The sequence below is a fragment of the Montipora capricornis genome, chromosome 3, assembly GCF_036669925.1.
Source record: "Montipora capricornis isolate CH-2021 chromosome 3, ASM3666992v2, whole genome shotgun sequence".
Classification (NCBI taxonomy): Eukaryota; Metazoa; Cnidaria; class Anthozoa; order Scleractinia; family Acroporidae; genus Montipora; species Montipora capricornis.
In genome coordinates this window covers 42,043,704-42,056,203 of record NC_090885.1, presented here as the reverse complement: position 1 = coordinate 42,056,203, position 12,500 = coordinate 42,043,704, and the positions used below count along the sequence as shown (strand labels likewise).

The 12,500-nt window shown below is 40.0% G+C and overlaps 1 protein-coding gene across 1 annotated transcript in view; it reads right to left on the bottom strand.

Annotated features, from left to right (window-relative positions):
* The window catches only part of LOC138041383 (uncharacterized), a 15,622-nt gene that overhangs the window by 1,926 nt on the left and 1,196 nt on the right, over positions 1-12,500 (bottom strand). The window contains exons 2-8 of the mRNA XM_068887153.1: positions 10,628-10,696; positions 9,110-9,133; positions 8,519-8,622; positions 7,514-7,539; positions 4,631-4,879; positions 3,497-4,074; positions 524-594 (exon numbers count right to left, since the gene is read on the bottom strand). Coding sequence (XP_068743254.1) covers positions 524-594; positions 3,497-4,074; positions 4,631-4,801 — 820 coding nt within the window. The 5' untranslated portion in view covers positions 4,802-4,879; positions 7,514-7,539; positions 8,519-8,622; positions 9,110-9,133; positions 10,628-10,696. The remainder of the gene's footprint in view (positions 1-523; positions 595-3,496; positions 4,075-4,630; positions 4,880-7,513; positions 7,540-8,518; positions 8,623-9,109; positions 9,134-10,627; positions 10,697-12,500) is intronic.

The following is a 12,500-nucleotide window of genomic DNA, read 5'->3' as shown; positions in this document are numbered from 1 at the left end:
GTCTATTTAACCCGGGATGTCGGGTGGTTAGCCGGGATGGGACTCTACATCATTGTTTAGCAATTGGTGAGGATCACTGCATTCTACGAGGGTAATTTACTATATCTTTTGTGCACAAAGCATAAGGCGGTAACCCATGTAGCCGAGCGCGAAATCTACCCGGTCTTCGTCGGTTATTTGGAACTCCTTCGTGGTAAATTACTCAAAATCAAAACAGGTCTCTATAATTTTTTTGAGCCCTGAACAGATTAGAGCATTTGTCATGTAAGGTTGGTTTTGCATAGATCAAATTGATGTCAATCTTAAAAATGCAATGCAGGTGCTGGTCTATGAAAAATAATAATAATGATGATAATGATAATGATAATAACTCTACTCGACTCTGTTTTAAATATCACACATACTCTGTGGCTGTTCTCACATAGCACAGTCAATGTATAAAGCACGACACGACAGAATGCTTCGCCCCGTTTACCATGCTTTATTGGAAAGATAGAGATTTGAAGAATATGAGTATTCTAACCCGTGGTACAAGCAGTCTTATCCGCAACCAAGCCAAGAGAACAACGAACCAAAGATCTTGTGGGAAATACCCTGGAAATTGGAAAAATGTCCAATGAATAGAAAAAATAGACCGGATATCAATGTATTGGATAAAAAGAATAAAGAATGGATCATTATAGAAGGAACGATATACAACCCAGGAACAATCACAACGAGAACTAAACACAAGAAGGATAAATATACAGATTTAAACTAGGTATTAAGAACTTATACCCAGGTCATAAAGTAAAGCTCGTTACAGTAGTCTTTGATTTTCTCGCAGTTTACCACAAGGATCTTGAAAAAGAACTGACCGGCATATTAGATAACAACTTAGCAAAGACAATTAGAGACGATCTTCAATGGAATGACCATATACTTCTTTTTTAGACTATATTTATTGTAAGGCCGCCAAACGTTTATATACCTTAAGAGTGCTTAAAAGAGCTGGCGAAGCGAATAGCAACATTGTAAATATTTATAAGTGTTCTGTCAGATCTATTTTAGAATATGCGGCATATAAGCATCTATGAATTTTACTATTTAGTTTGTTAACTATATATGTATATGTAAGTTTTGCAATATTACCGTGACCTCGTAATTTATTAGATTGACCATAGTCACAAGCTTTTATTGCATAGTCATATGAGCAACATAGCCCAGACAAACGGGCCTGCAAAGGTTGTAAAATTATTTGAGGATATTTCAATACAGTCAATAATAATAATAATAATAATAATAATAATACCAATGGGACTTCACTATCCAAACTGACCACGTCATTGAGCATCGTCCGTCTGACATATTGTTTTTGGATAAGCAGCAAGGACAGTGCCATATAATTGACACAGTAGCGGTGCCTGGAGATGCTTCGAAAAGTAGTAATAATAATAATAAAGGTCTTTATTGAGGTCATTAAACAAACGTTAAGACCTACAAAATACTGTAAAATGAAGTTAAAACTGTATTAAACTACAAAGTACTAAACTAAGATTCATTTAAAAGTCGAAGAGGCATCTATTAACAAAGCATTTCTTAAACCTCTCCGTTTTGACACTTGGGATGTGGTAAGGATAATGGGATCTACTGCGTAAAGCTCTGCTTTTACGTGGGGGGAGAAGATCCTGAAGGGGGCGCGAGGGATTATCCATAATTCTACTCCAGACCTTGAGTACCTTTAGGTTAAATCGAAACTTAACATAATCGGAAAATGCAAAGTTTTCTCTTGGCAAAATTAGGAGAGTCGTAACCAAATTGGGTCAGTGGGTCATCATAAATTAAGAACCAATCATTGAAACGCTTGTAATTGTTATTCCTGATCAGATTCAACTGATTTTTCTTAATAAGCTGGGTTATTCTCGGTTGTAAGAGACCAGTCTCCGGTGCCATTCCTTTCCTGAGTAACTTATTCCTTTTAGACAGAAGATGTTTTAGCAAAGACGACATAAAAGGAGGGTATTTGGATGACATTTTGGCCCGTATGGACGGAAAACCGGCAGTTCTTGAATTCTTTGTGGACCATACAATAGAACTTGCTAGTAGCATTGTTAATGTTATTCTCCGCAAAGACAGGAGGAGACCAGTCAGTATCCTGAAGTTTCTGTAACATTAAGCTCTTATGATGATCGCGAGCATCAATAAATTCGACGAAAGGTCTCACTGGAGGGTTCTTTACTTTGGGGAAAGTAAATACACTGGAGTGGTCCGATTTAATCAAGCTCTTGGAGGTACACTTTTCCAAAGATATTCGGTATATTTGTCAAAAACATGTCCAAAATGCTGTCATTCCTGGTTGATGTCTTAACTAGTTGCGAAGACCACTTTGTTGCAAAAGAGATTTTAAGTCAAGTTTGTTACATATAATATCACCAGCAATAATCAACCTTGCATTCGGCGAAGCAGCTAGAAAGTTTTCTCAGGAATTTCCTGAGAATTCAATAAAAATAGTTTCACAATAATCTAAGGTCGGTAGATGGTAAACTGAGGCAACAAAATAATCTTGATTTGTCGTAAATACTTTCGCCCACAAACATTCATACTCGTTTCCACTCACATCTATATCCTTAATCTTCCAACGATTTCTGCATAAAATTGCAACTCCACCGCCCCTCTTATTTACCCGGTCTTTTCATAACATAAAATACTCGTCTGGAGTAACAAGTCAACTATCAATATCTTCTCGCAACCATGTCTCAGATAAACCAGGATTCAAGAAGAGAAGTAGCTCGGTTATGGCGTGTAAATGTTACTGTAACTCTCGTAGTGATCGGGGCTTTGGGTATGGGGACGAAGAACTTACAAAGGCGTCTTCAGCAAATAGGAGTGACTGTGAGAACGGAATTCAGTCTGCAAAAAGCGGCATTGCGTGGAACTGCAAAAATTTTGCGAAAAGTTCTTGATGCTTGAGGCTACAGGTGGTTGCTTGCCCTCAACTGAATAACGACCGGGGAATATCAAAGCTGAGAAATTGGAAATTTGAACAATAATAATCATAACAATGAAATTTATTTAATAAAGTGTCAAATGTATTGAGCGCTATGGCACTAACTGGGGATACTGAAGAGAAAATCATAGTTTGGTTATTGAGAACAGGCTACGGGAAACTGAAATACCACGAGAAAAACTCCTCGGAGCAGAGTAGAGAACCAGCAAACTTAACTAGCTGGCACGTGTGGTTTGAGAATCTCAACCTGGGCCACATTGGTGGGAGGCGCAGAGTGCTCTCACCACTGTCCTATCCCTGCTCTCAGATACACGAGCGGCACAACAAAGTTTAGAATTCCACGTGGCGATGCAAGATGCAAACCTGATGGCTTTGGGAGCTTCACTGTTTGCTTTTGATGCCGGATTGGCTGTGCAGAATCCTCCCTCCTAGTCACTCCCAAAAACTATCAAATGTGGATGAGTACTGGATTGCTTAAAACATTAAAATCAGTTCTTATGTCGTAATTACCTCTCATGAGCATCAGTTTTAAAACGCACTCCCAGCATTTCAGTGGTGCAATACTTCTTCCCTTCTTGGGTGTTTTGCGATAGCACTGCTGAGGTTTTCTCAGAAATCATTGGAAGCCTGACATAATCGACTCTGGTTAACTGCTTTGCGGGGAGAAGACCAACGTGAAAGTGACACATTTCCTCAAAACATTTGGTCTCTGGATTTGTAAACTTTAAATGTTTTGATTCCCCAGGGTGTGCAGTGTTTGATTTATACGCAGTCAGGGATGGAAGGTATTTCTTTCTGAATCTAACACAATTCCCGTCATCTTTTCCATCATTGATACCATTCTCCAAGGTCTGTGGTTTTGCAAACCTTATATGAATTGATTCGTTTTGGTTACTATGTCCATCTTGCCGGTGACCTCGTCTTGCAAAGTCTGCGGCTGTATATGTTGGTAACGGTTTCTTGGTGTAATTTAGTGGTGTTTTGCGCATGTCGTTAAGACCCACGGGCCAAATGGGCCATGCACCTGACAACTTGGAGTCCTTTTCTTTATCCTCTTCCTTGAAATTCTGTCCATCCATTTCTTCTTGCTGAAATCGGAAAATGTCATTCTCTTTTAAGTATTTTAAATTAACCTCTGGGTGAACGTTTTGGTATTACATACATACATACATACATACGTAATTGATCACTCCCCAAAGGGACTTTTCAGGGCCAATGAAACACAATCAGCGAAACGACGGAACACAACAACAACTATTAAGAGTCCCATCAACTGGCGGGAGACAAAGCAGTTGGCCGTGAGCATTTACAAGTGCAGCAGAGAGGCCGTTGAACCAGGGACTCATAACTGACTCCTGCCAGGAACAAATTCAAGGAGTGGTCAGAACGAGGCTTGAACCCAGGTCTCCCGGATCTCAAGGCAAGCTTCCTAACCACAACGCCACGCGCTGTATTATATAAACCACAAGCTCTATAATTATAGGGTTTATAGTTACGGCAACGACAAAACAAATCAAAACCTATGACTAGGTAAGGAAAGAAAAAAATCTCTGAGCAGGGTTAGAATTTCGGCAATGGATCAGATGGGTCTGACGATATCTATAGCCCTACAAATTACCCTTGGATCCTTAATTTTAACCTTACCATCAGTTTGTCGGTGTCTTCACTTGCTTCCTTCTGTTTGATCCCTTCTTCGTCAATTACTTCCCAGTGTTCCGTTTCACTCACGTCATCACCTTCCTTGTCCATCTTAATTAGCTTTTCTGCCATTTCTTGCTGGAAATCAGCTGCGTCAAGTTTAATAGTCGCTTTCATGCTGTCCTTGTACTCAGACGTACAATAGACTTTGTTTGATAATTGCTCAAGTGCGACCCTCGTTGGAGGACATAGTTTCTACGTACAAAAACACAAAAGACAAGGTCAGCTTCGACAACATAACCTCGGACTCAAGACGTTAAATTACCGGCTAAGATATATTATTACCTAATAAAAGGCTCGAAAGAGTAGTTTAAAAACAAAGGAAATGGAATCAAAGAATGAGTTGCCAGTAGAAATCGGATCCCTTCTTTATACGCAAAGGGTTCTGGGATCGCCAAGGGGTAAACATTGCAAATCGCTGTAAGAAAGTATATGGGCGAAACCTGTTCGACGTCCAAAAAACTACTTTTGGAGGGAGATCAACGCCCTTTTCGAAACCGTTTTATCAGAAATCGATTTGGGCAATATTCATACGTGGCAAGTGTAAGTATATTGTTTGAATAACCGTGAAATATGAGAGAAAGTTTGCTGATTAACTTGACCTAACTTGCTTGATTGCGTAAGGTTTATTGTGAAATGGTCTCAAAATATTACAAAATTAGGTATACATCTGAAGGAAATAGCTCAATAAAGCCTTTTCAGTTGTATTTACGTGTGTATAGGCTGGCTTTTTGCTTATTTCTAAACTCAGCAATTCAGCCGAATACTATTGGAAATTTGCCTAGTGGCGATCATTGGTCTGTGTGGGGTTGTGACAAAGATCGAAGATACCCAGAAAAGCAAAAGATTCTTTCTCACGTTCGAGTATTAAGATTTTACTCGCCCTGGAATAACAATGATGTTTTGTCGTGGGCTAGAGCTATTAATCGTGACCAGTTCAAGGTCTCAATGAGTAAAAAGGTCTGTTCAAAGAACTTTGCACGAGGTTACAGAACCTAGGCCTCTGAATGTCCTACACCAACTTTGTACATAAAATAGTACGACTGCGAGACTATTAAAACTTCAAAGACCTGCTCAAAAGATCAGATCTACAGAGAAGTATTATTTGAAGATGGCTCTTTTGTATTGGTCGAAGTTGGAGCTTGACAAGTTTGCTTGGATCCAGTGACATTACTTGTAGATGGTAGATTGACAGAACTTGAGGAAAAGTTTGTTTAACGTCAGAGGCGCATGAATTCCCAGGGTTATCTAAGTTTATCGGAACAGAGAATGCTGTATTCTCTGGAAGAGGAGCATTACAACAGCTAACTCCAGGCAGATTTAATTTAAAGATTGAAATGATTTGCTCAAGAATAATCATCACACTGGCCGGACACCAACAGAGTTTGTAGAAAATAGTAGCGGCTCAAAAACCGTTCGATTTTTCTCAATCACACTAGAACTTAACCTATGGATTTCCTCATGTTTCTCATCGCTCATTTCATTTCTCAAAGGAGAAATAGCTCTGTAAAAACAATTTTCATCTCCTCTGACAACGACTTTTCTCCTTTGAGGAGGTAAATTTCCAGTAGCCATAATGCGTTTACGCAAGACGTAACTAATAAGAAAACAGCCAATACACACGTAAATACAACTGAAAAGGCATTATTAAGTTATTTCTTCCAGATTTATACCTAAAAAAATATAATCCTTACTATTTCGAGACCATGACCAGATGTCAATTTCACAATAAACCTTAGGCGAGCAAGGTTAATCCGAGTAAATTTATCTCAAGGTCTCTCAAGCCGCTGTTAAACGTTGAAACTTTTACCTGAAAGTTATGTGCAACGGCGCTGCGAATCAGTTTCAGCAGGCGTTGCCCCGTGCAACATGGTCGATTTCGTGAAACTTTGTTGAACTTCCGTTTCAGGAAAAGTTCTGCAACAGTCGCAACGATCGCAGTGGTGACCAAAACAAAGCTTTCACCGTGTAAGCTGGTCTCTCTCGGTCTTGTTACGGTGCTACGCCGCGTCAGCAAATGGGAACAACTTACGCGCCAAGGCCACGTGTATCGACTTGCTTTGCGGGAGTCTAAGAACAACATTTCGAGACCGGTTTCATCGTTCCCGAACAAGGTTACACGGTACAACAACTGCTAAAACTGTGTCTTCATATTTCAAGGTTATTCAAACAAAAACTTACACTTGACACGCATCAACGTTGCCCAAATCGATTTCTGATAAAACTGTGTCTCCAAAATCGTGTTTTGTTCGTCGAAACAAGTTTCCGCCATACATTTTCTTACAGAGACTTGCCGGCCAATGTTTTCCCCTTGGCGATCCCAGAACCCTTTGCGTATAAACAGGGATCCGATTAACTGCACCCTTGGATTGCTTTCCAAATCGGCTATAAGTCGTTCTCGTGGTAAACCCCTACCGCCTTCTCCTTTTTTTCGATATCATTGCCAGTCCGCCAGTTGTATCAGAGAAAAAAAATCAGGTCCGGTCAGTTATCAGCCGATCTAGCTACCTGCATGTCAGCCCCCTTCTTCCATTTCAAGAAGAAACGATGAACTCATGTGACACACCTGCCGCGTCTTGTAGGTTTCGCCTTCTGATGCGGCCGTTCCAAAAGATGAACATGCCCCATACCTCACTTCTTCTCCTTAAGGGCCTCTGCTTTTAAGCATCCCCTCCCCGAATAGTTTCAGTTTCATATGCAGCTTGTCCTTTAATCTGTGCCCGTGGGTATCTTTCTTTTTTTTATTTGGACGGAGATTATGGGGTAGTTCTGGAGCTGTAATCATTCACAATTGTACAACTATAGAGCACTAAAATATACAAAACTTACCCCTTTAAGTTTCCGCTGAGAAGGAACTAATTATAAAGCAAAAACAAAAGATTGACGCTGCTAATTAACCTACCAACGAAAACTCAATTTACACTAAAATTTTCACAAATGTTTCCCATCAATTATTCCACGAGCGCACGTTGGATATTAGATGATAGAGAGCCAACGAGGCGTGTTACTGATATTTGTAGAGCATGGTATGAAAAGCTCATACAACATGATGGCTGAGCCAATCAAAACTCTAAAATTGCATCAATCAATGAAGTAGTTTTAAACAATGGAATATATTCAGCACTGACAGTCTAATGGTGGTTTACAATTTTACTCTGGGGTGAGATCAAACGTCAGCCTGTAACGGCACCTCGGACAGCAGCTATTAGTCCCTATTTGATCTCACCCACCCACCAAACCCACGCATAAATGTGAAAGGATCGGAGGACATATCACAATACCGGGAATGTCCACCTACACTCTTCACGAACAGTGTGTGGATTCTTTAACGTCCCTCAGCGTTGATTAACAGAGAAGGCCGAGGCTTATCAAAAATAAACCGTGACCTGTTCAATAGATCCGGAAAACTATAAAACAGTAGGTTTTCGTCCTATACCAGACGATCCTGTTAAATAAGATATACAATTGTTTATAGATTTATGACATCTGAAGTCGTGGCTTTTCTTTTAATTGATGGGTTTCAAAGTAAACTAACACGATATTACCCTAGATACGACGTAATTGGTAAAGGCTGACATTTCTGATTTACTGCTTTACCGGAAGGTACACGATCATTGAATCTTTATATATCTGGAGAGTTATGCCTATTTTACAGTGCGACTCGCCTTACCGTGGCCACCTAACAAAGTTTTTTAAAACTTATACACCAATCAGGGGGTGCGATTTTGATTGACAGTCACCCCTCCTTGCAAAGCTCGCACGGTTGTAAATTGAACACCGTTGCATGGGTTGTTGAGTTGACGTACTGTCAAAGTATTAAATACATCCGCTCACCATCAAACTCGGTGCGCCCGGGATCAAATCGTGGAAAAACATCAAATTGACAGATATGAGAGGTGTAAGGATGTCCAGACCATGGCTCCTTCAATTTATCATGCCTACATAATTCACGAAACAGGATGATAAGAAAAGAAGATTGCACGAAAAAGAATTACGAAGCAGTAAGCTTTAATCGGACACGGATTCTGAATCCTTGTTGACTTTTTCATGCATGAACAAAGGCAAAGTTTTTGATGTTTTTAAAACACCATTTAACAAAGTATTTGTGTATAATAGTGACCTGATCGAAAGCCAGCTTAATCCTCAATATGCTGCACTTTCTCATGGTTGTGTACACGATACAGGCCTTCATTTCATTACAAATTTCGGAGATCCACTAGCCTTTCTTCACTCACAATCCCCAAATTGAAAAACCTGTTTAGAACGGATTGCGAATCCAGAATGTAGGTTCAGTTATCTCAGTGTGGTGTTTTGGCGAAGAGGAAGCGACAGTACAAACTGAGAAGCAGAAGAAGAAATAAAAAGCATAGAAAAGGCATCGATTGGGCAGGAAGATGGAATTGTTATTTTAAAAGAATTACTTACTCAATCTTGAATGCAGCTGGCAATCTGCAATGAAAGGGATGTGTATTTCATTGAGAAACAATCATAACAATTTCAGCATGGGAGTGGTCGAATGAATTTCGTTAGGCGGAGTAATACCGTCCCGTTAGGACTAATGAGACTTTGGTAATAGCCAAAGGGTTAGTCGCTTCTTTCCTTACTAACATATTTTACGGGGAGGGGTGGTAATTACCACTGCGTAGCCGCGTAGCCATCACTTTTCAAGATCCGTTTTGCAGTGGCGGGGTATTCAGCAGTTACAGTGGAAGGAGTGGAAGGACAAGACTACCGTAATGTTCCGATAGTAAGGACTCCCCGAAAGTAGCCACATCCCGAAAGTAGCGACCCTCCCCCCCCCCCCCAGAAAGTAGCGAGACCAAGTTTTTTAAATGTTATACCGTATACCATTAATTTGCCAATCAATAGTCAAAATTTTGATGCACAATAATATGTTCGTGCAGTGTCGCAAATTGTTCACGATAAAGCACTTTAATTTACAACAAGGGGAAGCTTTATGCCACCATTCGTCCTTATGTAGCGATGTAAGCGCTACCGTAAACCGGTATAATTTCGTATTAACTGCAGTAATGTTTCTTCAAATTGCATGAAATTCAAAACTCTATATAGTTTTTTGCTGTATTTATCCTTGTTATCTCCTTTTTATGAAACACAATCTATACATATGGGATGCAAATAAAATGTTGTTCCTTTTTTAACTTTATTTTGTTCATTTTTATTTCGGAAAAAAAGCTCGCGCCAGCTCTATTTGTAAACGATTTTTGTTTCCCGAAAGTCACGATCCGCCGAAAGTAGCGACCCCCGAAGGCTGCTAAGTTCGAACTCTACGGTAGCAAATTATTAACAAGTTAATCATTAAAGCTATTTCATTGGTTTTATCCTCTACTTACATAGCAGCAAGTCAGTTAAAAACTTCTGAAGGATATAGGCGGAAGTGATGTTTAGTACAGACGAAATCATTAATTTTTTAGCGTTAGACTGCATTCGTGATACACTATACAAGTTAAATAGCAACCTCGTTGCCCGTCCGGGTTCTCTCCGGTAGACGAGTAGGAGAGAACCCTGGGAACAAGGTTGGTTATATTGCAGTTAAAATTGTAAAAAAAGAAATAGAACAGAGCATGTAGAAGTGTAAAGACGGAAAATTATTCATTCATGCCGGCGCCGTTCTTCAAGGCCTTCATAATCGCGAAGCATTGTTCGCGCAGACATTTTTCTTTCCGGCTGCGAAATGGGCTGTGCACAAACGAGAAAACATAGAAAAATCCTCTGTCTCCCATAGCAAAGTCAATGTTTCTTCCGTTAGAATCGATAAATGATTACGTGATTCAGTTTATGAAAAGTTTTTAACAACTATATATAATACAGCCTTGCTTTTGTGTCCTTTGGTTTGGCAATCTGCTTAGTCAGTGAAACGGCTCGGTAGAATCGTAGCGTGTTTTCTGATTATTGACAATTGACATTCATATGAATATTACTTACAATTGATCATGTTGCCTACAGGCGCTGAGAGACAGTGATGTTAGAGCGTAGGGTTGAGAACTAGCGTCACTGAAAGGATTAAAAAGAGAAATATTAAACTAGAAATAACGTTAGGTTACAAAGTCGCAGGAGATGTTTCTCCCTTCATGAAGTGTGTTTGTGTTTGTTTATATTTACTTTAGGGTATAATTATAGCCTGCGAGGTTGGCGGGATACGTTATTGCGGGATTATTTAAACACGCTCAACTAAATCAATGGTTGCTAAGTAGTTGTGTGTTGATCGCGAGTGGCATGGTGACGAGTGGGATTTTCACTCTCGGCTCTCGCGGCCAAAACACGACGGAGAAACCATCGATTTACTCTCCCCAAGAGAAAATTAAGGAGACAGAGAGGGAGCCGCAAGTCCAGTCCTTGATATATATTAATTTCAGTTCAGTTATTCTGGGGTGTCACGAAAACCGCAAAGTTTAATAGATGAATTCAAAATGGCGTTCAGAGTGGAATTATGCTTTGTTGACGAAAACGAATTTCAGAAGCAAGGAAATTGGTGCATCTTGCCCCAAGACCCGGATAACAATTTCATGTGAATCTAAAGGCTTGTTGGATGAAGGAATACAAATCTAAAGCCATACTGAATATCCAACTGCCATCAATATACAATGGCTCAGGCTGCGGCCGCACTTAGCGAGTTAATAAGGACAAGGTTAAATTTTAAATTACCCGGTTAAAAATTCTCTAAATTTAACCCACCTTAAACTACCAAGTGGAGTGGCTTAAAAATACCTAACCCGGTCAAGAAAATGTATTGTTTTTGCGTTAATTTGCATAACCAGGTTAAAAGCTGGTTAACACCGAATAGACGCGGCCGCATTCATAACTGCTTTAAGCCGGTTCATTTCAGTTAACTAATTGGATGTAACCCGGTTAAGTACCCTAGTGCGGCCGCAGTCAATGTCAGATAAGTTCGGATAACGTCACGCTTAATAGTCGCGGACGTCTCGGGAAGCAGACAATTTAAAAATAACTCTTTTGTAATTCATATATCCCGGCCAACGCCCCTTTACTCCCTCTTTCACGCTTTCGCGCGCTTGAATATTGCCGGTTTTGCCAGCTACGCTAGCTATTATAATTAACAATTATTCCATGAGCGCGCTTTGGATATGAGATGGTAAATAGCCAACGAGGCGCGTAGCGCCGAGTTGGCTATAACCAGTCTCATATCCAACAAGCGCGAATGGAATAATTATTTATTAAATTCCTTAAACTCCAAAAGTTTGGAAGTACGAAATACGAGCGAAAAAAGAGAGAAAATCCTAGCGAAATCGAAAAAAGTTGATGAAGATGCGATGTTTTGTAATACCTCGAGGTCAGACAGACGCAGGCTCATCACAAAAACATTTCTTACCTTTTCGTGTATCTCTAAGCTTCGAAAGTGATCCAAACTTTCCACAAAAACGTTTTTCTTTTGCTTTATACCGAAAGAAATTTCGCTTTCTGGCGTAAACGTTTTTACTTTAGCAACGCTAAGCGCAATCATTTACCATATAAGGTCAAACTAAGGTATATGAGCTGATAACCGAGATAGAGTGAACCAATCAGAGCACGAGAATTGCATTATCCGAGGTTGAGAATTTAATAATTGGCCATATTCCCAGAAATCTGGATTTTGTTAGCTATAAAAATGTCAGTGATGGGATAACATACTGGGCTCATTCACTTTTTATAACGAGGAAAAAGTCGTTTTTGTCCAGTCAGCAGAGTAAGAGGGAAAAAAAACTTGCTGCTGAGGATAATGAAAAGACGTCCCCTAGGCTCGATATCCGCCGCTCACTCAAGTTTGGGTATCCTCCCCGAGAAGAGACGGCTGGACGCG